At 40.7% G+C, this 25,780-nt stretch overlaps 1 protein-coding gene across 5 annotated transcripts in view; it reads left to right on the forward strand.

Moving 5' to 3' along the window:
* The window catches only part of LOC108708803 (teneurin-4), an 878,105-nt gene that overhangs the window by 809,277 nt on the left and 43,048 nt on the right, over positions 1-25,780 (forward strand). For 4 of the 5 annotated variants that reach the window (XM_041582864.1, XM_041582867.1, XM_041582868.1 and 1 more), the window contains 7 exons: positions 6,362-6,481; positions 9,556-9,817; positions 15,892-16,159; positions 16,779-16,922; positions 17,032-17,281; positions 18,562-18,582; positions 24,523-24,755. In XM_041582864.1, the coding sequence (XP_041438798.1) occupies positions 6,362-6,481; positions 9,556-9,817; positions 15,892-16,159; positions 16,779-16,922; positions 17,032-17,281; positions 18,562-18,582; positions 24,523-24,755 (1,298 nt within the window). The remainder of the gene's footprint in view (positions 1-6,361; positions 6,482-9,555; positions 9,818-15,891; positions 16,160-16,778; positions 16,923-17,031; positions 17,282-18,561; positions 18,583-24,522; positions 24,756-25,780) is intronic. The other variant, XM_041582866.1, reaches the window with a different exon arrangement.

Below are 25,780 nucleotides of genomic sequence, written 5' to 3' on the forward strand. Positions count from 1 at the left end.
GGGGGCCAGGGAACCAGCTGCGGAGAAAGAATCCCACATTTCATCGCTGCCACTGCAACTGTCGGCTTTTCTAATCATTAAAGAGCGCGGATTGAAGTGTGGAAAAATGACATTTAAAGGGCTTGTTAAAATGCACCTCTGGGGAGTGATTTTGTTGCTGTGTGGAAGCACCTGATGTGAAAATTAAATAAGTGAGATTATGCCGGGGTGAGATTGTCATTAGGAGAAGAAATTTGCATTGTGCCTGCGAGGGAAAACACCGTCTCTCTCTCCGAGCGCTTTGCACTTCATTTGTGGGGACGCGTTTTAGAAAACAGAGTTATTTGAAGCTTTGTTGAATAAATCGGGGAATAAATATAACCATAAAACAAAGCACGCTATTTTCTATTTTATTTATTTGTATTTCTAATATTTAAGAAATCCTTTCATCCTCACCTCGAGAGACACATGATTTCTGCACAAACTCTTATTATAGGGGTTGTCTGACAGTTTCAGTTCAGGGTCCCTTTGGAGGTTCAAGCCTTTAGTCAGGGCTCCCCTTAGATCAGTGATCCCCAACCAGTAGCTCGTGAGTAACATGTTGCTCTCCAACCCTTTGGATGTTGCTCCCAGGGTCCTCAAAGCACGTGATTATTTTTGAATTCCAGGCTTGGAGGCAAGTTTTAATTGCATAAAAACTAAGTATAGTGCCAAGTAGGCTACACTCCACATAGGGGCAACCAAATAGCCCATCACAGCCCTTATTTGGCACCCCAAGGGACTTTTTCATGCTTGTGTTGCTCCCCAACTCTTTTTATATTTGAATGTGGCTCACGGTTTAATAAGGTTGGGGACCCCTGCCTTAGATCATAAGAAGGCTATAAATAGAGGGAAAACATTGGGGATTCTGACAGTTCTAAGAATCTATATATAAATGACCATATATTGACCATATATCTCACCCGAATTTACTTTTAGCTTGTGTTTCAGATGTTCAAGCGCATGTAGACACAGGCCAATAGGCAATAGGCATTCTTCCAAATCTCTAACTGGCTTGAATGGGTGGTTTACCTTTCAGTATGTTAAAGAATGGCTAATTCTAAGCAACTTTTCAATTGGCTTTCAATTTTTATTTTTTATGCTTTTTGAATTATTTGCCTTTTTCTTCTAAATGAGGGTCGCTTACCCCATCTAAAAACAAATGCTCTGTAAGGCTACAAATGTATTGTTATTGCTGCTTTTTATTCCTCTTCTTTCTATTCAGGCCTCTCCTATTCATATTCCAGTCTCTTATTCAAATCAATGCATGGTTGCTAGGGGAATTTGGACCTTAGCTACCATATTGCTAAAAATTCTGTATGCTGAAGGGGAAGATTTATCAAAGTGTGAGATTAGAACTCACCACAAAAAAACCTCATTTTCTATTTAACCCTATGGGATTAGAATCAAATTTACCAATGGAATTCACCATTTGATAAACGTGCTTTAAAAAATCCCATAGATATGAATAGAAAGGGAGTGAGTGTTTCTGTGGTGAGATCTAAATTCACACTTTGATAAATCTGCCCCTAGGTAACTCAAAAACCACAAATAATAAAAACTGAAAAACTATTTCAAATTGTCTCAGAATAGCCCTCTCTTCATCATACCAAAGGTGCATTTAAATTGGTTGCTATGGGTTACTGCTCCTGGGCAAACTTAGTGCCTTTTATTGTATATGGGGATAAGTGTCTCCTTTATGCTGGGCTGATGGCCAGCACTTTTCTCTGATTGGACGAGAACTATTAAGAGTAGTTGCCAAATTATGGAGCTGTCCCCCTCATTGGCTAGTATCAGTGACATGAAGGCTCAGTCTGAAGGTCATTTAGGGTGAGATATTGGGAACATGTCCATTTGCTCTTCTAGGTACACCTGAATGCTCAGCTTGAAGGCCATTTAGTGTGATATTTGGATTAATAGTGAATTTGATGAATCGTTGGACTAGGGCTCCAGGGTCCACCAGGTTGCCTTGTAAGGGGCCCCTACAACCACCCCCGCCCCAAGTGTAATCCCCCTCCAATGACCCCCTGCCCTTACCTTTTTGTCCTTCAAGACACAAGGAGATCAGGGCCAATGGGGAGTTTGGGGAGCGGGTCTGGGCCGTTAGGGCCCATCTGTTTTTTTCCCCAGTGTCCTGCTGGCCTAGTCCAACTCTGATTTCTTGTCCCAGACATTCATGGAGCTATGTCTGAACAAATACACTGATGTTTTCCTATATCTGAAACCTGGTTATCAGCATGGAGGCTTGAACTATAGGGGCTTGAACTAGAGGGGCTTGAACTAAAAAAAAGTCCAGCAACCACTGGTGTAGAACATGAGAGCATTTTTAAACCAGCCATGAGGATTCAAGGTTTTTTAATTGAGCTCAAATGTTTTTTTTTCCAGCCATTGAGGTTTTTTCAGACTGGGATAGAATCACACTACTGGAAGAAAGTAGACCCATGTTTACCATAAAGTATGCCAGCAAAAAAATTCAGATTTCAGAATAAATGTAAATCAACTTTAACTAAACATCTCCCAGACACCTCATTTTAAATAACTCAAAGAAGCCCCACAACATTGTGGAAAAATAAATTATATTTTAACATAAGAGGCAATACATCACTTTCGCTTCTCTGAAAAATATAATTTATATTCACATGCAGTCAAACATACAGTAAAATAGTTCCTGCCTTTCTTCGATTCTCTATGATTGTTTGTAAAATAATTGCGGCAATATCAAGGTCTTCTGAAGGAAATAGTTAATTCAATTCATTTTTCCAGGGTTCCTAGAGCTTTAACATCATACTGGGCTGCTGTTCTTGCCTCAAGAAAGGACATTGAAGTGTCATGAGGGCAGTTCCTTCAGGCCTGAAGACCCTGGAGTATCTCGCTAAACAGAAGAGAATTTGAAAATTAATGTCTATGAATAGTGGCTGTCAAGGTTTAGATGATTGAGTTTGCTCCCAAATGAGCCCTTTACTTATTGAAATAATAACTTTCAAATAATGGGACTTGAATAAAGGATGAGCAGGTTATACACCATCATGCCCAGTAACCCCTTCTGCTAGATGCAGATATCAGTAAACCAATGAGGATGAACCTCAGCTTTTTGTGAAACACAACAGATGATAGGGCTGTATCATTGAGGAGAATATCCATTGGGTACGTTACGTTTGTAAAGCAAATCATAGACTATTGAATACCATACAGTGTCTCAATCTGTTGCAGCCCACCATTAGTGTCTCTCTATTTGTAGGTCCCAATAACTATGCTTGAGGCAAACAATCTAGAGCAATGGTTTTCAGGCTATTTTGGTTTAAGCCTCCTTGTTACGGGTAACATTTGGACTTCGTATCTCTTAGGTCATACCAAGGTTGCACATCTATGAAAACACTGTTGTTTCAACCAGTTAGCCATACTACTAAGTCAGCAAATGTGGGACCACCCCAACAGTTTCACTATGATTATCCTTCAAGACAATAAATAACTACATATACATCAAATGGCAACAGGGCTGCCATAGCCAAAACTTTGTGCCCCCCAAGGGGGCAGCACCACAGTTTGGGAAGCACTCTACTAAGGTTACGTATCTCCTTTACCTTGTATGTCAAACCAAAACATGGATATTATGGTCATGGAGTCTTGACTTGGCCCTCAGTTCACTATGCAAGTGACGTCTTTTGCTCAGATTTCCATGCCAACTTCCCCTTTGTTATGAAGCAGAAGCAAGTTTGGCATTGTTCCTAATGTAGCCCCTGCCAATAATCCCTACCACTTAGTGTCACTGAGCTTTCTGTTCTAACTATCTAGCCAAAATATTGGCTAACTGGGCTCATCCAGTATTTTCATCAATGACTTCTAAGCATTATACCCCATAAGTAGTAAAAGGAACAAACTAAAGTGCAGTAACCAATAGCTACCAATAAGGTGTTTGCCTTCAGCTACACTATCAGCAGACAAGGAAGGTAATGCCGAAGCATCATTAGCTTATGGTGTATTACTTTGTTTGTGTCATGAAGGTCCAGCCTTGTTCCCTTAGCTATTGTAGAATTATATGTCCCACCTTCTGGGCAATGAAGTTTTACAATAGCTGGAGGCAAATGGAAACATCCATGTGTAGAGGATGGCTTACATCTTCTGGTTTCTTCTTCAAGAAGGTACAAGCAATCTTCAGATCTTCTTGTTTCTGCTTCAATAAGCTACAGGCAATCTTCAGATCTTCTTGATTCTTCTTCAAAGTGGTACATACAACCTTCAGATCTTGTTTCTTCTTCAAGAAGGTACAGGCAATCTTCAGATCTTCCTGTTTCTTCTTCAAGAAGGTACAGGCAACCTTCTTGTTTCTTCTTCAATAAACTACAGGCAATCATCAGATCTTCTTGATTCTTCTTCAAAGCGGTACATACAATCTTCAGATCTTCTTGTTTCTTTTTCAAGAAGGTACAGGCAATCATCAGCTCTTCTCGTTTCTTCTTCAAAAAGGTACAGGCAATCTTCAGATCTTCTTGTTTCTTCTTCAAGGAGGTACAGGCAATCTTCAGATCTTCTTGTTTCTTCTTCAAGAAGGTACAGCCAATCCATAGATTTTTGTTTCTTCTCCAAGAAGGTACAGGCTTTCTTTAAATCTTTTTGTTTCTTCTTCAAGAAGGTGCCGGCAATCTTCAAATATTTGTTTTTTCTTCAAGAAAGTACAGGCAGTCTTCCAATCTTCTTGTTTCTTCTTCAAAGTACAGGCAATCTTCAAATAAATAAACATTCATGGAATAATACAATCTGCCCACTGGGTCCCTTCAGACTAAGTCAACAGTTTATTTAGACATGTAGGACTAGCATGAATATGCTGTTGGGAAAAGGAACACATGTCACGGTGATGTGGTCCACGTCCAATGGGTCGGTGAAGGAGCAGTGTATGATTCATTGATTGTATTCATCCCTTATTTCCTATATGCTCTATGATATTTGCAGACACAGTAAATAATGCAACTGACCACGTTTCTGTCTGGCCAGTAGACTCAACTGCTGAACTACCCCAGAGGGTTGCCAGATGTATTCTTTATTTTGTTAATAAATAAAACAAGGTGGAGTATAATGATAAAGCATAGGGTAGGAGATGGAGAACCATCATTTCTTTTCTAAAAAGATGTAAGACGAAGATGTGGAGGGTTCTGGGTTGTGCGGTAGGTTTGTTTATTAATATATTAACGTGAGAGTCTTGGTTGAAGTGTGTCATGTACACAGGAGATTACACTGCGGTGAGGGCAGACAAAGCCAACTCATCAGAAGTGGGAATGTTATTTTAGGTTCAGCTGAATAAAATGGTCAAGGGGAAAATATACCTTTTGTATCAATGTGCTATATACATAAAGGATAATCAAGATGAGCTTTTTAGCTTCCATTTAATAGAAAGCACAAGAGTGCACCTTTGTATTTAAGGACGAGGGTTGCAGCCAAGATATTGTTTTCCTTAGATGGTACAGCATGAAGGCATATGGGCTATGTATGTTTCTATTTATTTATATGGATGGGAGCTGTCATGTTGTTACCCTTGAAAGAAATCTATCACAGGTTATCATTCTGTATATATACTGTATATATAACCCTGTAAATGTTGGGTGCTCACATTAGTTCCCTTATCTATTTTCTTGTAGGCTTTACAGGAATCAAGTCAGTTCTTCAGCAGAAAGCAGACAACCATATGAAAAGCAAATATAAAACATATAAACAAACATACACAGATGACGGATTTTGATATATTTATGAAAATACATTTTATTAGAAACTAAATGGATGCTGTGAAAAAAATACAAGGATAATACTACAGGATAAAGTCATAGGCTAATGCATGCACACAAAGTTCTTTTATTTTGTAAGGGAGCTGCCATATAGTCTCCCTTAGTGTGTGCCTTTATATGGGACTTCAGAGGGATAGAGGATATTTTACCTTCAGCCACTGACTGATAGAGAATGCTGGGGTTTGTAGTTAAATAACATCAGAAGAGCCAGCCATTGAATCTCCCTGCCCTCAGATACAAAATGCTTGGTTTGCCCTTGTCGGTGCTGGCACTCAGTCCTTTTTCCCAATAACAGCTTGTTGCAGTGGAGTTCGTTGACAGGATCATTAATAAAAATATTCCAGTAATGGCCTGGGTACCGGTGCCTGCACGTGCCTCAGAGCGATACCCCACGTTAGTTCATCTTCCTAAATGCTGTTTTGTAGCTTCCGTTCACCTACACAATGTCCTAACCCTTCATCCTTAATTTAATGTGAATACTCACAGCTAAGCCTATGGCTTATTGTTTATGAGTTCAATGTATATTAAATGTAAATATTAACGATTTCCTCTCTTTGTTATTTTTTCAGACATGCTTGTGTCATACGTGGTCAGGTGATAACATCAGATGGGACCCCGCTTGTTGGGGTGAACATCAGTTTTGTTGGATCACCGGCCTTGGGCTACACTATCAGCAGGCAGGATGGAAGGTAATTTATGAAGCATGACTGTCTTATGATGTATTCATTTGTACCACCTACCATAAAGGTCCCACCTACTGTAGTTCTACAACAGCCATAAGACCACTGTTGAACATCTTAGTTATATGAATGTCAAATTGGGGGGGGGGTATTTCAATCTTCTTGTCTCATTCTTGAAGACAATCTTCAGAACTAATCTTTAGGTGGCCATAGATGGGTTGATAAAAGCTGGCAAGCTAGACCAGAACTAAGCATAGGCAGACCTCTCTAGGGCACAATGATAAGAAGGTGCTGGGCAGGTACATATTAAATGGTCTTCTAACTACCCCTAGTACATGTTTGTTCCCCTCTACCGCTCTCCCCTCTGTTACTCCTCCTCTCCTCCCCTCTGTTGCTATCCCCTCTATCACTGCGGCCAGTGGAGGTGCACAAGTTGGCTGGCTGTGTTGCCTAGGGCACCCAGTTGGCTTGGCACGGTTGCCAACTTCCATCCAGACCAAGTCAACACCCTATTGGTCCATGTATTGGATTCACTTGAAAATGCCATTTATAGGCCCAGTGTATGATTCAAACATTGTCCACTGTGCAGATCACTTGATTTGGCCCGGCAGGTGGGAAGAGATCTGCTCATTTGGCAACCTCACCAAATAGGCAGATATCAACATTTATGACCAGCTTAATTCTGAAAATATGACACACCAGCAAGGTTTTCTGTTCTTTAGAGGAGACATGCAGGTGATGATGCTGCACATCCATCAATAACCTGATGATATCACTCACTGTCTTCTGTTGTCCATTACATATATCCAGCTATACCAAGTAATCACTTATGGTTTAATAATATCTTCTGCCCCTGCAGGGATACCCTCAGCAATGTTGACCGTAGGAATTGAATTCACCTTCAACATTACTCACTTGATACAATCTCTGCACTTTTCCCCATGGTTAGTGTGTCCTTCCCTTTAAAGCAGAGGTCTTTTTGGGCTCAGAACCCCTTCTGCTTTCCAAAATTTGGTGAAGCCCCATAACATGTGAAAATGTGTCTAGAACAGTTACTGCACTATGGTTCAAGGGTTACCCATACCCAAGATAATAAACAATCACCCCACTCAAATTTCACCCTAGCTGGCTTACAATGTTAGGAGGACCAGCCCAAATGTAGAAAGCAACGCTGTAGAAGAATAATAAAACTGACCTAAGCTCACTAACAATTCCTTCCCCTGCTGTACAAATGCAAGCCAATGCTTTGACAACTTACAGAATTACCATGAGACATAGCAGAACATAAGAAGAGAAGCACAAGTGTAGGATTTGTCTAGCGCAGATACAGCTGAACTTTCTCCCCCAAAGCCGAATCCCACATGCCACCAAGTATCTCAGTGCAGACTTGCTAAGCCGTTGATTAACAATGCCTTTTAACACTGAAAGCTGTAAGAGAAGAGATAGACACTCAGACATTAGTAGCTTCACATCATAATACTATACTAGATTTTACTATTTTTCTGCTTACAGACAGACTGACATCAGTGAATTACATTGCCTGTTTCCTCCTTGAAAAAAACCTAAGATTTGCCTATAGTTGTTGAAATTTATAGGATCCTCTAATCCTTTGTTGAATGTTTTCACACTCCGATGGAGTCTTAGTGGGAAGTGACAATTGGCATCTAAAGTCTGTGTCAGGCTCTACACCACTATTGTCTCAATTATTTAAGTCTGTTCTTCTTTCCCTTCCAATTTCTGTATTCCATTCATCCTGGATTCCATGGGGGTTAGATAATAAATTGTGCAAAGACCTTATCAAAGGTCTAGTCAGCTATAGCAACCAAACAAACATGTGGTTGGTTGCCAGGCCCGGACTGGCAATCTGTGGGTTCTGGCAAATGCCAGAGGGGCTGCTGTATGGTTCCATAGAAAGTTACCATATAGTGGGCTGGTAGGAGGCTGTTTGGGCTGGTAGGGCCTCTGTGTACTTAGAATGGCAGTGCCTATTTTGACTCCCAGTCCAGGCCTGTTGGTTGCTATGGTCCACATGAGACCCTCCAAAAAAATGTTTTATGCTCTCCAACATGGAGCACTCTTTAGAGGTGTGCAGATAGGAATAGCCGCCCAAGGTTGCAGCAGTAGTTGAGGATATGGATGAGGAGTCAGGTAGAGTAAGATGGTAGTAGGAGTACTACTTGAAGACATAGGAACAAGCATGAACTTTGTGTCTTAGCATAAAGGCTATTAGAGTTCTATGCACAGCACACATTCTGCCAGTAAAGTTACATTTTACTTCTAAGGTTATTAGGTCAGCTTTTCATTTGGGCTGTCTGGTGGAGCGACTTCTTTAGAGCTATCACTCTAAATAAATTTGTTCTTTAATATTATTATGGTGAGTATACCGGTTCAGTTGAAGGCCAGCTTCCCACATTGCAGGAAGAACCACAGAACATGCGGACACTTTATAGAGAGCAAGATAAGAGTATTTACTGCAGTTTTAGAAGACTGAGGCCACAATCCAAGGGTAAAACAACTGATAGACTCAAGGTTGTCAATAGCTGAAGGTGGACATCCCTGATGTGTTTAACAAAAATGTCAAAGTATTATTATACAGTCCAATAGATCTCTTGTTCTATTATTTATATTCCCCAGGGGGCTCCTGTGAGACTGTCATCTCCACCCTCCCCTACAACAGGCTCTGCCTTTGTGAGGGAAACTAATAGGGCTGTAGGCATTGGTCCCAAAGAAGCACATTGAGGAGATTATGCTGGAAAAGTAGGCTTTGCATGTTAAGTAGTGTGGGATAGCAAACAGCAAGTGAAACCATCAAGAAATTAGATTAATGTCATAAAGAACCATCTGAGAGCAATCAACATGAATATGAACCAGGTCGGTGGTTATAATGAATTATTAGTCAAACACCTTCTATTTTATGTTTATTTTATTAAAGGGGGGCTGAGGGTTATTCAGAAAGGACAATGGCAAAGGCAGAATTGCAGCCATATATTAAACTACTAATAACCTGATACCTTTATGAATGGGATGATTTTGTTATAAACAAATACAAATCATTGGTTTCTATTTCTCTTTTCTGTATACAGCTTTGATCTTGTGACTAATGGAGGAATTTCCATTACCCTCCGCTTTGAGCGGGCACCATTTATTACTCAAGAACACACTCTCTGGCTTCCGTGGGATCGTTTCTTTGTAATGGAGACCATCACAATGCGTCATGAGGAGAATGAGATCCCCAGCTGTGATTTGAGTAGCTTTGCCCGTCCCAACCCGGTGCTCTCTCCTGCACCCCTCACTGCATTTGCCAGCTCCTGCTCAGCAAAAGGCCCCATTGTACCTGAAATCCAGGTACAGTTCTGCACATACCGGTTATATCAAATGTGATGTCAATTTTATTGAAATTTAAAATTGCAGTTCCTCCATGGCAATGCCATAGAAGGTTTCATGGTCGGTTCCGTATTAATCATGGCTCATTCCTAGACACCATTGACCCATTTCTACACATTATGGTCCATTTCTAGACATCATACACATTCGTAGACTCCATGCACTTTCCTTTATACCGTGCACATTCCTAAAACACCATCACTTATTCCTAGGTACCATGAACATTCAAAGGCACCATGGTCCACATCTGGGCAGCATGAACCATTTCAAGACACCATAAATCAATCAAAAACACAATGCACTTTCCTACACCCTCATGAACAATTCTCAGACATCATTCACATTCCTAGATAACATGACTCATTCCTAGGCACATGACCTATTTTTTGGTACTATGAACATTCTTAGGCTCCGTGAACCATTTCTAGACACCATGACCCATTCCTAGGCACCACTAACCATTTCAAGACACCATAAACCATCCAAAACACCATGAACATTCCTACACCCCATGGAAAATTCCCAGACACCATTTGCATTCGTAGACACCATGGAACATCCTTGACAACTTGACACATTCCTAGGCACCATGACCCATTTGTAGGTACTATGCACATTCTTAGATACCATGAAACATTCCTAGACACCACAATCAATTCCTAGAAATCACGTCCATTGTTAGACACCATGCAGATTCCTAAGATCACAATCAATTCCTAGAAATCACGGCCATTGTTAGACACCATGCAGATTCCTAAGATCACAATCAATTCCTAGAAATCACGGCCATTGTTAGACACCATGCAGATTCCTAAGATCACAATCAATTCCTAGAAATCACGGCCATTGTTAGACACCATGCAGATTCCTAAGATCACAATCAATTCCTAGAAATCACGGCCATTGTTAGACACCATGCAGATTCCTAAGATCACAATCAATTCCTAGAAATCACGGCCATTGTTAGACACCATGCAGATTCCTAGATATCACACTCAATTCCTAGAAATCACAACCATTGTTAGACACCATGCAGATTCCTAAGATCACACTCAATTCCTAGGTACCTTGCATAATATTAGACACCATCCTATATTCTTGTTTCCACCATGGCCCATATTTAGACATTATACACATTTCACAATTACACAGTGATGACAATGTGCTTATTATTTTATCTTTTTCTTTAAAATGAATTTAGAGTATGGCTTGTTGTGCTTTCAGAATTTATTTCTGTGTTGACCATGTTGTTCGTCACTGGCAAGAGATTCTAAGCACATTTCCATAGTAACAGCACCCCATCTTTCTATGAAACATTCCTTAGGTAAATGCAAGGCAGTATAGAAGGAAAGTGCGCTGCCTACACTAATAAAAGAAACAGAAATGTAATATGGCCTTATAAAGCTGGTGTACTTCAGTTTAACACACCGGATGGCAAAAACATTATGGGGGGAATGTAATATAAGTCGCTAACGGAAAAACGAATGTGAAAAGTTATGCCTTTGCACGAACAAATTTTGCTTTGCGCAAATTTAATATAGCTTTTGCGAACCTGGAAACTGTTTAGTGACCACTTCCGACAGTGGAAGACCGTTTGCGAATTTTATAGTTTGCGACAATGCTCAGTCAATGTAATAAAACTTATTATTAAAAAAGTCGCTATGTTTGCTCCAAAAGATTACGACACCTTCAAGCACTTATTAAGAGTGCGCATTTAGAATTCAATAACAGTTTAAGGAACAATATTACATTGCGAGATGAGGCTTTTTAGTCTTATCGGCGCAAACTGTTTTGCGCTTTGCGACTTTAATTACATTCCCCCGTTTGTGTTTTATTCGATGGTACCGCGTTGCACTGAAGTGTTCAAGGTGAGGCGCCCAGTTACATGTAAGTCGTTCATATAATTAACTGGAGAGACTTCCAAGCAGAACAGTAGATGTCTAATGAATATACAAATGGCTTCCACACTGCTCAATGATGTTTACGTTGGGGAATAGATAATGAGGCTGTCAGTGTGATGGAAGACTTTGGTGGGAGCCAATTCAAACAGAGCTCTCTGCACCGTTATTTAAAGTGCCATCATCAAGAAACCGCTGAGCACTTAACGTTGATGGAGGCCTCAGATCTGCAGCTTTAACACTCATTTTAAAACACATGAAACCTTATTTTGCATCAGAGGATTTGTTAGTGTTAGGGCGGAATTGGAAGAATGACAAAATAAAAAAGGTTCTGCAATAGACACTAGATTTCTCATGATCTCTCATGAAACAAGGTCTACCGTATATACTTGAGTATAAGCCGAGTTTTTTAGCCCCCAAAATATGCTGAAAAACTCTACCTCGGCTTAAACTCGGGTCAAGCGCGATAACGGTCGCTGGCGTCTAAGAATAGTCGCTGGCATCTAAGAATAGTCGCCGGCGCCTAAGAATAGTCGCCGGCATCCAAGAAAAGTCCCGGGGTCCAAGAATAGTCTCCGAGAATGGTCGCCGGCATCCAAAAACGAGACGCCGGCACCTCCAATGGGGGCAGAACCCCTCAATTTTTTGATTGAAACTTACCAGAAGCTGCTGCATTTCTCACCCTAGGCTTATACTCGAGTCAATAAGCTTTCCCAGTTTTTGGAGGTAAAATGAGGTACCTCGGCTTATACTCGGGACGGCTTATACTCGAGTATATATGGTAATTACCTTACTGGTTTGTCTTGTAGAACATTATCCCCGTTCAGTTCTCATTTTTGTGTGTGTTTTAACTTGATTTAAGTGGTTTCTAAACTGTGTAGCTAATTCCCTTGTGGGGGCCTGGAGTGGTTCTTTGGGGGCTTAGCCTGTAGGCCATTTAGGGTCAGATTTGGGGATAATGCCTATATACTCTCCTAGATATACCTTAAAGCCCAATTTGAAGGTCAGTTAGGTTGAGATTTGGGGTGAAAGCTTGAAAAATGTGATGTCCTAGTTATTCTTTAATCCCTGGCTGATATCGGAAGGACTTGAGCTGAAAAGGTAACCACTCTTTTAAGATTGCACTCTTTTAAGATACCACTCTTTTCATTGATTACTCAGCAAGAATTACCTATACTAGATATACCATGACCTGGATGAATGAAAATCTTCATAGTTACTCTTTTAATATAGTAATCAACCACGTAGTGCAGACTATAGCTAGTTTTAGTCCTCTTTATTATAATGAATTATTTATGGAGTTCCTACTGTTATAGTTGGAAATACACAGGATGAAGGAACGCTCTGTGATCACAACATGTTCTGCCATTAAGGTCTGTTTCCCATTTAAGAATGGGCCGTGTAGTAAGCGGAGCAGTGTGAAGATACCAAAGCACAGTAATACAGAGCTCGGAATGTTAAATAAGCATAAGAAGGTCAATGGATGGGAGACATGGAGAAGAGGAAAATAAGAAAAGGAAATGAGAATAGAGGACAGTGCAAGGAATAGAAGCACAAGCTCTTCCTATGAAGTCTCCTTTTCCCTATAAAATAATGATGTTACGTTTCATGTTCTCCGCGCTCTAAATCCTATTTCCTGTGGAATCAAAGAAACATCAGAGGGAAATAAATGCAAATGAAATCTGCCTGGGAAATATAGCAATAAGGGGGGGTTTTGAGGTTCTATAAGGACAAGCACAGAGATATAAGTGAAATATGCTAATATTGTGTTTGAACTCAGCATTCTTGTTCCAACGCAGCAAGGCCATGCTTGCCAAGGCTCCTTCAGGGGCAAGTGATATGGTCCTCTTGCTGGTGGGCTTATGGGCTGGCTAGTAGGCTTATAAGCTTGGCCAGTGCTCTATTTTCCATGCTCCTTCTCTTTAGGTCTTACTATTAGGAACTTGTCAATTAACATTCTACATTAGAGAAGATATATAAACCACACATGATCTATATGCATCTTTTCAGCTGTTGTTAATCTACATCTCCTATAATCCCCCAATATATATATAGAGTAGAAGGGGTAATATTAAACAAACTGATGGTTATTAGGTACATGGTGGTTGTCATGGTAATGAGGGACCCCACAACAAATGTTGCACATGGTCAGTTGGGCACCAAGCTATTCACTATTAGGGATGTAGCGAACGGCGGAAAAAATGTTCGCGAACATATTCGCGAACTTGCGACAAAACATGCGAATAGTTCGCGAACGTCGCGAACCCCATAGACTTCAATGGGAAGGCGAATTTTAAAAGCTAGAAAAGACATTTCTGGCCAGAAAAATGATTTTAAAGTTGTTTAAAGGGTGCAACGACCTGGACAGTGGCATGCCAGAGGGGGATCAAGGGCAAAAATGTATCTGAAAAATCCATTGTTGACACAGCGCTGCGTTTTGTGCTGTAAAGGGCAGAAATCACACTACGTCACTCAGGTGATGTTTCTGGACACGGAATGTGAAAAAGCTCACACAGCTAGGTGGCACTTGGTTAAAGACTGGGCAAATAATGCCTGCAAGGGCAACTTATACACTACAGCCGTTGGATACGGAATATATTATTGCTGCTTGAAAAACGTCACTCGGGTGGTGTTTCTGGAGACGGTATTATTATTGATATTTAGACAGCTAGGTGGCAGTTGTTTGAAGAACAGATGCAGATGAGAGATCAGCAGCAGGACAGACAGCTGCCCACAGCAGCTACATACAGAGCACTGCAGTAGAAGGTAGATTACTAGCCAGCAAAGCTACCTAACCTAAACTCACTGTCCCTCAAATCCCTGCAGAGTTCTGTCCCTACAATACAGAGCAGTATCAAGTAGATTACTAGCCAGCAAAGTTACTATCAACTGTCCCTCAAATCACTAGCAGCTCTCTCCCTACACTAGCTCTTCCAAGCACACACAGGCAGAATGAAAAAACGCTGCAGGGCTTCAGTTTATATATGGAAGGGGAGTGGTCCAGGGGGTGTGGGGGTGGTCCAGGAGGGAGAGCTTCCTGATTGGCTGCCATGTATCTGCTGGTCTGGGGTGAGAGGGCAAAAATAAGCGCCAGCTAAGGCGAACCCAAATTGGCGAACGTCGCGCGACGTTCGCGAACATTCGCCGAACGCGAATAGTCGATGTTCGCGCGAATTAGTTCGCGGGCGAACAGTCCGCGACATCCCTATTCACTATGTGTTTGCTCCAGAAATAATTATCAAAACCAAAAATCTAATTGGTGAACAACACCCAGAAATAGAATGGGGGGGGGGTAAACTCTTATGCAGCCAATCCCTGAAAGAGGCTAGCCCATACACTGATTACTTGGATACACCCCCCAAACCAACCCACGTTAAAGGATAAGTAAACCTTAAAAATAAGTAAATGTAAAATTGATCAGGGTGCTATTCTAATAACTTTTACTATGTACATTCATTATTTATTTTTTTTAATTCCAAGATATTAAGGGATACATGTGCTGTTAATATGAATGAATTGTGTTACAACAGCACCACCTGCTGGTCAGTTTCCCACCAGTCTGACCAGCAAGTAGTCAAGGAAGTTGTCAGGAGAAAGAAAGAGGCTGATGTTCTTCTGCTTAGGAATAAAATTAGAAACCTTTCTCACATCTTTCCTAAGCAGAAGAACATCAGGCTCTTTCTTTCTCCTGACAACTTCCTTGACTACTTGCTGGTCAGACTGGTGGGAAACTGACCAGCAGGTGGCGCTGTTGTAACAAAATTCATTCCTATTAACAGCACATGTATCCCTTAATATCTTGGAATAAAAACAAAATAAATAATGAAAGTACTAAGCAAAAGTGCTTAGAATAGTCCCCTCATTCATTTTACATTCACTTATTTTAAAGGTTTACTTATCCTTTAAAGGAAAGTTACTCCAAACCTATTTTGAGGATAATCTGGACTCCGGGTGGTGCTGTTGTATTCAGGCTTATAAATTAAAGTCTGGTCCAGGCAGTCACTATTAGATGTACATTGTATCATACTGATTAGGAACCTTTTGGAGATGTTTTAAACAATCACTTTTGGACCTTGCTATTCATATAAGGGACGCCAGAGTGTCTTCTTACCGCATTTAATTTTTTGTATTCCTTAGGCCCTACAAGAGGAAATTCAGATCCCAGGAAGTAAAATCAGACTCAGTTATCTCAGCAGCCGAAACGCCGGTTACAAATCTGTGCTGAGAATCAGTCTGACCCATCCTACCATCCCCTTCAACCTAATGAAAGTTCACCTGATGGTGGCCGTGGAGGGGCGTCTCTTCCGGAAGTGGTTTTCCGCAGCACCTGAACTCTCTTACTTTTTCATTTGGGATAAGACCGACGTGTACAGCCAAAAGGTTTATGGACTGTCAGAGGCTTTTGGTAAGATTCTGAGAAACTGTAATGGGAAATCTAGTATAGGTAATTCTAAAACAAGTGGACTTGCTGAGTAATCATTGAAGACATTTCACTACTCATCTTCAGCTCTTCATTGATTACTCAGCAAGTCCAGGTGTTTTTAGATTGACCTATACTAGATATACCATGACCTGGATGAATGAAAAATCTTCATAGTCTTGTAATACTAATAAAACTCCATTTTTAAAAAAAAATGGTGAACAATTGGGATTGTTCTCTATTTGCCAGTGTTTTGGAACATACATGAAGTATTAAATGCTATTCATCTATTTTTGTGTTCCAGCTGTTAGAGGTAGATCTAATAATATTACTTCAATCGATAAAGTCTATTGACGTAACCTATTACATTTTATATCATTCCGACTGCATTTTCCTTCGATTTATGCGTTCTTGAAAACGAATGCCACCCGTGCGGTCAATTTTCCATTTGGGATTCAGAGCAGGCTTTAGAGATGGGAATACTAAGCAACCACATTAATGTGATGTTTCAAGTCATTATGTCTCTTTCCGCCATCAATGCTCCCGTTAATTGGCACCCACGTATTATCCAGGAAATTTAAGTTAGTTCTATTTTCTCTTCCAGTCTCTGTGGGGTATGAATATGAATCCTGTCCAGACCTGATCCTCTGGGAGAAGAGAACCGCCGTGCTTCAAGGCTATGAAATAGAGTCGTCTAAGCTGGGTGGTTGGTCTCTGGACAAGCATCATGCTCTCAATATACAAAGTGGTAAGAGAAATAAGAGACTGTTCTTTGGGGCTTGAGAGTCACCGTTGACTGTTCTTGACCAATGTTGACCTACTAGACATAAAGTGATTCAGTGGTGTATGTTCAACAGGCATCCTGCACAAGGGCAACGGAGAGAACCAGTTCATATCCCAGCAGCCCCCTGTGATTGGCAGCACCATGGGAAATGGGCGCAGAAGGAGCATCTCTTGTCCCAGCTGTAATGGGCTTGCGGATGGGAACAAACTATTAGCTCCTGTTGCTCTGACATGTGGACCAGACGGAAGCATTTACGTGGGTGATTTCAACTACATCAGAAGGATTTTCCCATCGGGAAATGTCTCCAGCATCTTAGAACTAAGGTATGTTTGGGATAAATTATTCTCTAGCAGTTGCTGCCTTTTTTTTTGGTTTGTTGCTTGGTGACATTGCCAAGCCATAGAGTCTAGTACATAGCACCCTAAAGATTTAGTTATTCATATTCTTACTCATTGCCCCAATGTGCTGTCCTTGAAGACCATGTCAGTGCTTAAATCCAATTAGCTGGACATATGATCATGATCTGTGTCTACCTTGGAAGCCATATGGGCCACAGACATGTAGGCAATGAACACAGTGGCGTAACTAGATGTTACTGGGCCCCACAGCAAATTTGATTTAGAGCCACAAAATCTTGGTAAGTTGACTTTATATTCTAGGATATATTGAAATTGATGGCCCCATTGGTCCTTGTAGACTCCTAGGCCCCCTACAACCGAAGGGTCTACTTCCTCTGTAGATTTGTTTCTGCCATCCCTTGACTAGAGAATAATGAGGGGTGAAGCTCCCTGCCCCCATGCCAATGATATACATTGTGCATTGATTTAATCCAGATGCAGATCTAGAAGCCTGGCACTATAATAAGGAAAACAGCAAAACCAAAGAAATCCCCTTGAGAATAATGACCTTGCTCTTCAACGCCTCCTAAATAAAGAATGAAAATCTGCATCCCTCAGGGGAGGGTGGCTGAAAACTGCTTGCCCCTGTTCTTAAATGCAATTACGGTTTCCATTTGACCAGACACTTTAGAATCCCTGTGCTGTGTGGCTAATTAGCAATGAACTGTAATTCCTCCTGCATGGCTACACAAAATCCAGTGCCATCTGCAGCCTGCACCTAAATTAATTTCCAATAAGCCAGGCAGGCTGGCGATTTAATACGTGTCTACTTTTAAGAGATTGAGGTGGCAACTCTAGTAGCAATCCTGTCATTGTGCTAAAGGTGAGATTTAGTTGGCGTGGGACTGAGTGCTCCCTGAGGAACGCAGGACAAATTCAATAATCCCTGCACCAGGCACGGAGAAAGCCATAAATCAGATTGATGCCACTTGGACACTAATCGGAGAGCCTGATAAGCGCCTTTCACTGCTGCACCGTCTCCTGGAAAGTACTGGGGCCGCTGACAGATATTTCTCTTGCTCAACCGCTGTCCATCTCCTGTGAGTCTGCCCATCACCAGGATTCTCTGTTGTGTCTCCATGTTATGAGGACATGTTGTGTTCTGATTGCTTTATTAACCTTCTCTTCTCTCTCTTCCTTCTTACTCTCTTACTAACACCTGCCTTTTCTTTCTTCTATCCCTCTCTGCCTTCCCATTTTCTCAGAAATAAAGAGTTCAGACATAGGTAAGATATCCCGGAGGATTTATTTATGCTCTTATTTTCCTTCCTGGCTGCACTTCACCCCCATAAATTATAAAGATGAATTGTACATAATTTAAATTATAATTAAAGCAGATCCCTGTCTTAACATTAGTAGACTTCACGTATAATGTCACCCAGTGCTGTGCAAATTTATCCTTTATGTAGTGGGTTCATTACTGTACAGGTGTGGGATCCGTTATCTGAAAACACAGTATCCAGAAAGATCCAAATTATGGGAAGGCCGTCTCCCATAGACTCCATTTTATCCAAATAATCCACATTTTTTTTCCTTTTTTCTCTATAATAATAAAACAGTACAGGAAGGGACCTGGGGTTTTCCAGATAACGGAAGTTTTGCTTCCAATTAGCATTAATTATATCTGAGGTGGGATCAAAGATAAGGTACTGTTTTATTATTACAGACAAAATGGAAATCATTTTTAAAAATGTAGATTATTTGGATAAAATGGAGTCTATGGGAGACGGCCATTCCGTAATTCGGAGCTTTCTGGATAATGGGTATTATACATGGAATTTACACTGTATTTATCTGCTGTGTGTTCTGGGGTATTATTTGTGGAATTGGCACTGTATTTATCTGCTGTGTGTTCTGGGGTATTATACATGGAATTGGCACTGTATTTATCTGCTGTGTGTTCTGGGGTATTATACATGGAATTGGCACTGTATTTATCTGCTGTGTGTTCTGGGGTATTATACATGGAATTGGCACTGTATTTATCTGCTGTGTGTTCTGGGGTATTATACATGGAATTGGCACTGTATTTATCTGCTGTGTGTTCTGGGGTATTATACATGGAATTGGCCCTGTATTTATCTGCTGTGTGTTCTGGGTATTATACATGGAATTGGCACTGTATTTATCTGCTGTGTGTTCTGGGGTATTATACATGGAATTGGCACTGTATTTATCTGCTGTGTGTTCTGGGGTATTATACATGGAATTGGCCCTGTATTTATCTGCTGTGTGTTCTGGGGTATTATACATGGAATTGGTCCTGTATTTATCTGCTGTGTGTTCTGGGGTATTATACATGGAATTGGCACTGTATTTATCTGCTGTGTGTTCTGGGGTATTATACATGGAATTGGCACTGTATTTATCTGCTGTGTGTTCTGGGGTATTATACATGGAATTGGCACTGTATTTATCTGCTGTGTGTTCTGGGGTATTATACATGGAATTGGCCCTGTATTTATCTGCTGTGTGTTCTGGGTATTATACATGGAATTGGCACTGTATTTATCTGCTGTGTGTTCTGGGGTATTATACATGGAATTGGCCCTGTATTTATCTGCTGTGTGTTCTGGGGTATTATACATGGAATTGGCACTGTATTTATCTGCTGTGTGTTCTGGGGTATTATACATGGAATTGGCACTGTATTTATCTGCTGTGTGTTCTGGGGTATTATACATGGAATTGGCCCTGTATTTATCTGCTGTGTGTTCTGGGGTATTATACATGGAATTGGTCCTGTATTTATCTGCTTTGTGTTCTGGGATATTATACATGGAATTGGCACTGTATTTATCTGCTGTGTGTTCTGGGGTATTATACATGGAATTGGTCCTGTATTTATCTGCTGTGTGTTCTGGGGTATTATACATGGAATTGGCACTGTATTTATCTGCTGTGTGTTCTGGGTATTATACATGGAATTGACACTGTATTTATCTGCTGTGTGTTCTGGGGTATTATACATGGAATTGGTCCTGTATTTATCTGCTGTGTGTTCTGGGGTATTATACATGGAATTGGCACTGTATTTATCTGCTGTGTGTTCTGGGTATTATACATGGAATTGGCCCTGTATTTATCTGCTGTGTGTTCTGGGGTATTATACATGGAATTGGTCCTGTATTTATCTGCTGTATGTTCTGGGGTATTATACATGGAATTGTTACTGTATTTATCTGCTGTGTGTTCTGGGGTATTATACATGGAATTGGCCCTGTATTTATCTGCTGTGTGTTCTGGGTATTATACATGGAATTGGCCCTGTATTTATCTGCTGTGTGTTCTGGGGTATTATATATGGAATTGGCACTGTATTTATCTGCTGTGTGTTCTGGGTATTATACATGGAATTGGTCCTGTATTTATCTGCTGTGTGTTCTGGGGTATTATACATGGAATTGGCACTGTATTTATCTGCTGTGTGTTCTGGGGTATTATATATGGAATTGTCACTGTATTTATCTGCTGTGGGTTCTGGGGTATTATACATGGAATTGGCACTGTATTTATCTGCTGTGTGTTCTGGGGTATTATACATGGAATTGGTCCTGTATTTATCTGCTGTGTGTTCTGGGGTATTATACATGGAATTGGCCCTGTATTTATCCTGCTGTGGACATTATATATGATCTTGGATCTAAATTTGCCTTGTCATATATTCTGGGGGCATTATATATGAAATTAGCACTGATTATTCTGCAATGTATTCTGGGGTATTCTATATGGAATTGGCACTGGGGAACTATTAAAGAGTCTATATAGAAAATGTTTTTTATTAGCCTCCCCAAACACAAAAATCACCCTCTGCTTATGTGGACAGTGCTGATACAGATTTTGAAATCCTAAAGTTTGAGCAGATCATAAACCAGTTAACAGTTAGCTCTTTTGGCCAATGTAGGCCCAGATAAGTTATTTTAAAGGAACATTTCAGTGTAAAAATATTAACTGGGTAAATAAATAGTCTGTGCAAAATAAACAATTTATCTAAAATAGTTAGTTAGCCAAAAATGTCATGTATAAAGGCTGGAGCAGTGCCAGGCCAAGTGGAAGGGGCATCCTAGCGACCTGGGCCGCCACCGTGATCCCCCTCCCATACACGAATGCCCCTGAGCGCAGTGTGAGCACACATGAGCAGAGTGCCGGAGGGGGAGGGAGGGAGGTGGGAGTGAGTGCCGGAGGGAGGCAGGGGTGAGCAGGGAACATAGAAGACAGGTATCAGCCCAATGCCCCCTTTTTGTTGCTCCCTAGGCAGGTGATTGGTTACCAGGCAGTAACCAATCAGTGATTTGAGGGCATGGGAGCAAGAAGGGGGCAAGAGAGTGCAGTTCTCCAGTTAGTTCCAAGAAATTGTTTGTAAATTTAAATTTTACAAAAATGTTACTAACTTAAAAATTTCCCTAGATGCTACCCTATGTGATATTAGCTTACTTGCCCCCCGCTGGAAAATTTTCTGCGGACACCCATGCTTGAGGGGGAGGCACATGGGACATAACTGTAAAGTAAAATTGCAATTGATCCTCAGCATTCAGCTCAGATTCAAAAGCAACAGATATGATCCATCTGACCCCTCTCAAGTCTCTGATTGGTTACTGCCTGGTAACCAATCAGTGGAAAGCAAGAGAGCTGCAAAGCAGGAAGTAGTGTTCTGGCTATTATGTTACACATCCACTCACTCCAGCCTTTATATATTAAATTTTTGCCTAACTAACTATAATAGATACATTATTTATTTTGCACAGCCTATTTATTTACCCAGTTTTTATTTTTAAAAAGTCCAGCCAGTAATGGTTACCAGGAAATGTGCTCGGATGGACAGCAATATTCTGGAGGATAAGCCAACACACAGACTGATACAGGAAGAATGTGGTTTGTTATCTGCTTGTATTGGTCCCCCATTAGACAATATGCCTCTGATATTTTTTTCTGTAATCTCAATGTTGAGAGGCAGAATAAATAACAAATAATTTCTTAAAGGACCCGTAACATCAATTTTTGTTTTTGTAAATTCGTTAACATAGAATGGGAAGAAAAACACAAAGACAAATGAAACTTTTAAATGTCTAAGTCTTTATTAAGAAATAACTTACCGAAACTCCGCTTGTGTTTCTCTACAGGAAAGGCGATCCATCGTGCGGCACTCGATTTCTCCTCCCTGCCTTCCTTATAAGAGATAGCCAGGGAGGAGAAATCGAGTGCCGCACGATGGATCGTTGCTGCGTTGCCTTTTCTGAAGAGGAGCGCAAGCGGAGTTCTATACTAGCGATTTTTTAAAAAAAATAAATTGATGTTACTGGTCCTTTAAAGGGGTTGTTCACCTTCCAAACACTTTTTTCAATTGAGTTGTTTTCAGATTGTTCCCCAGATTTTTTTGATTGTTTGCCATCTTTTATTTCTTACCATTTTTCCAAAATGTCCCTGTCTGTGGTGTTTGAGTCTGGCAGCTCATTAATTCAGGTAATTGAAAAGTTGTTTTGATTATGTCCATCCATAATTATACTTAATGTTGATTTTAAGAACTCCCCTTTAATCAGAGAGAGAGAGGGGGGGGTTGGAGAGAGGAACAGGGAGATATTATATTGCAGCATCTAATTGCCTAATTGCACAAAAGAAATTATCATTATCCAGTTATAACGGGAGTCATTTTCATCATGCAGTTAAGCCTAATAAATAATGATATTAAGTCTTATTGTGTCCAGCTTGCTGCGTTTCTCCTCTTTAGAACACTGTGTCTTTCATGGATAATTAGGCGCCCTACCGCAACTGCTCCATGAATTACATTGAGGTCTTAATAAAGCTTTGCCACCTCATGTGACCCCTGATAAATTACTTAACCAGCTTCTGGATACATCTATTATCTATCTATCTATCATCTATCTACCCCTCTATCTATCTATGCTTACCCGAGAGGTAAGGATATTATCACTCATGTATTATAAGGGATAATGTACCCCCTACTGTAAATGATAAGGATATTAGAAGTCACTGAGGGGTTGTTCTGTGACCATATAAAGGCACAAGGCTGCAGGCTGAGTTATACAGGGAACTCTGAGTATCACTCATGAATTATAAGGGATAATGTACCTCCTACTGTAAATGATAAGGATATTAGAAGTCACTGAGGGGTTGTTCTGTGACCATATAAAGGCACAAGGCTGCAGGCTGAGTTATACAGGGAACTCTGAGTATCACTCATGAATTATAAGGGATAATGTACCCCCTACTGTAAATGATAAGGATATTAGAAGTCACTGAGGGGTTGTTCTGTGACCATATAAAGGCACAAGGCTGCAGGCTGAGTTATACAGGGAACTCTGAGTATCACTCATGTATTATAAGGGATAATGTACCCCCTACTGTAAATGATAAGGATATTAGAAGTCACTGAGGGGTTATTCTGTGACCATATGAAGGCACAAGGCTGCAGGCTGAGTTATACAGGGAACTCTGAGTATCACTCATGTATTATAAGGGATAATGTACCCCCTACTGTAAATGATAAGGATATTAGAAGTCACTGAGGGGTTGTTCTGTGACCATATAAAGGCACAAGGCTGCAGGCTGAGTTATACAGAGAACTCTGAGTATCACTCATGTATTATAAGGGATAATGTACCCCCTACTGTAAATTGTAAGGAAATAAGAAGTCACCGAGGGGTTGTTCTGTGACCATATAAAGGCACAAGGCTGCAGGCTGAGTTATACAGGGAACTCTGAGTATCACTCATGTATTATAAGGGATAATGTACCCCCTATTGTAAATGATAAGGATATTAGAAGGCCATGTATATAAAAAAAAAAGTCTCGTATTGAAACGACTTAGAACATATTGCGTCTTATAGTGGCCCATGTGCTATTGCCTCGCATACAAAACTTCTGATTATCCTCCATATCCCCCTGATTCTGCAGAGAACTCCATATTGCTCAATCATTGCCTGTGCATCACACAAATGGCTTCTTATCCAAATTAGATTCATTTAAACCAGCAGTTCAATTTCGTGGTGAATAAAAAGCAATAAGGAACCCGCCCCATAATGTTCCACATGCAGAGGAGGGTACAGGGGGCCAGTGGCTTCTATTTAAATACAGTTCTGGCCAATAACCTTGTTTCACTACTGACTCCCATGTAACAGGTTCTTCTCTTTTCCTTCCTATAATTTCAGCCACAGCCCAGCACATAAATATTATCTGGCCACCGACCCAATCACAGGGGCCGTTCTACTCTCAGACACCAATAGCCGGCGGGTTTATAAGATCAAGTCAATGAATGTGGTCAAGGAATTTGCCAAGAACTCAGAGGTCATCGCTGGAACTGGAGACCAATGTCTTCCCTTTGACGATACACGATGCGGAGATGGAGGCAAAGCTACCGAAGCCTCTCTCAACAACCCGAGAGGTAAGGATATTATCACTCATGTGTTATAAGGGATAATGTACCCCCTACTGTAAATGATAAGGATATTAGAAGTCACTGAGGGGTTGTTCTGTGACCATATAAAGGCACAAGGCTACAGGCTGAGTTAAACAGGGAACTCTGAGTATCACTCATGTATTATAAGGGATAATGTACCCCCTACTGTAAATGATAAGGATATTAGAAGTCACTGAGGGGTTGTTCTGTGACCATATAAAGGTACAAGGCTGCAGGCTGAGTTATACAGGGAACTCTGAGTATCACTCATGTATTATAAGGGATAATGTACCCCCTACTGTAAATGATAAGGATATTAGAAGTCACTGAGGGGTTGTTCTGTGACCATATAAAGGCACAAGGCTGCAGACTGAGTTATACAGGGAACTCTGAGTATCACTCATGTATTATAAGGGATTATGTACCCCCTACTGTAAATGATAAGGATATTAGAAGTCACAGGGGGTTATTTATCAACAGTGGACACATTTACACCTGGGTAGCAACCCATAGAAACCTGTCAGTAATTAGCATATTTCAGGTAGCTGCAGGAAGAGTAATGAAAGCAAACATTTGATTGGCTGCCATAGGTTACTGCCTAAGGCCAATTTAGCCCACTGTTAGTAAATGAGCCTTACTGAGGAGTTCTCTGTGGTATTTCAAGTTGTAGCCCCATATTTTCCTTAGTTAAGTTGTTTGTGATTGGTGTTTGCTGCTGTCTTGTGCCTCTCTTTGCTCTCAGGTGCTTATTAGTGACAAATTGTAAAATTGTCTCGTACTTTTTTGTGACTATTCTGTGTATATATTTGGGGGGGAGACGTGACATGAAGACAAGTTGATGTTTTTCTGCAATTCCAGCCGTGTGCCATAAGCCAAATAAAATGCCATTTTCATTTCTCATCCTTGAGAACACGATCAATCAGAGCTCTGAAGTCTTTGTGCTCATCTTCTGTCAAAAATCAAAGGATTTCTTGAAATTAGAAATGATTCCTCCCCCTTAAGAATACAAA

This window comes from Xenopus laevis, chromosome 2L, assembly GCF_017654675.1.
Source record: "Xenopus laevis strain J_2021 chromosome 2L, Xenopus_laevis_v10.1, whole genome shotgun sequence".
NCBI lineage: Eukaryota > Metazoa > Chordata > Amphibia > Anura > Pipidae > Xenopus > Xenopus laevis.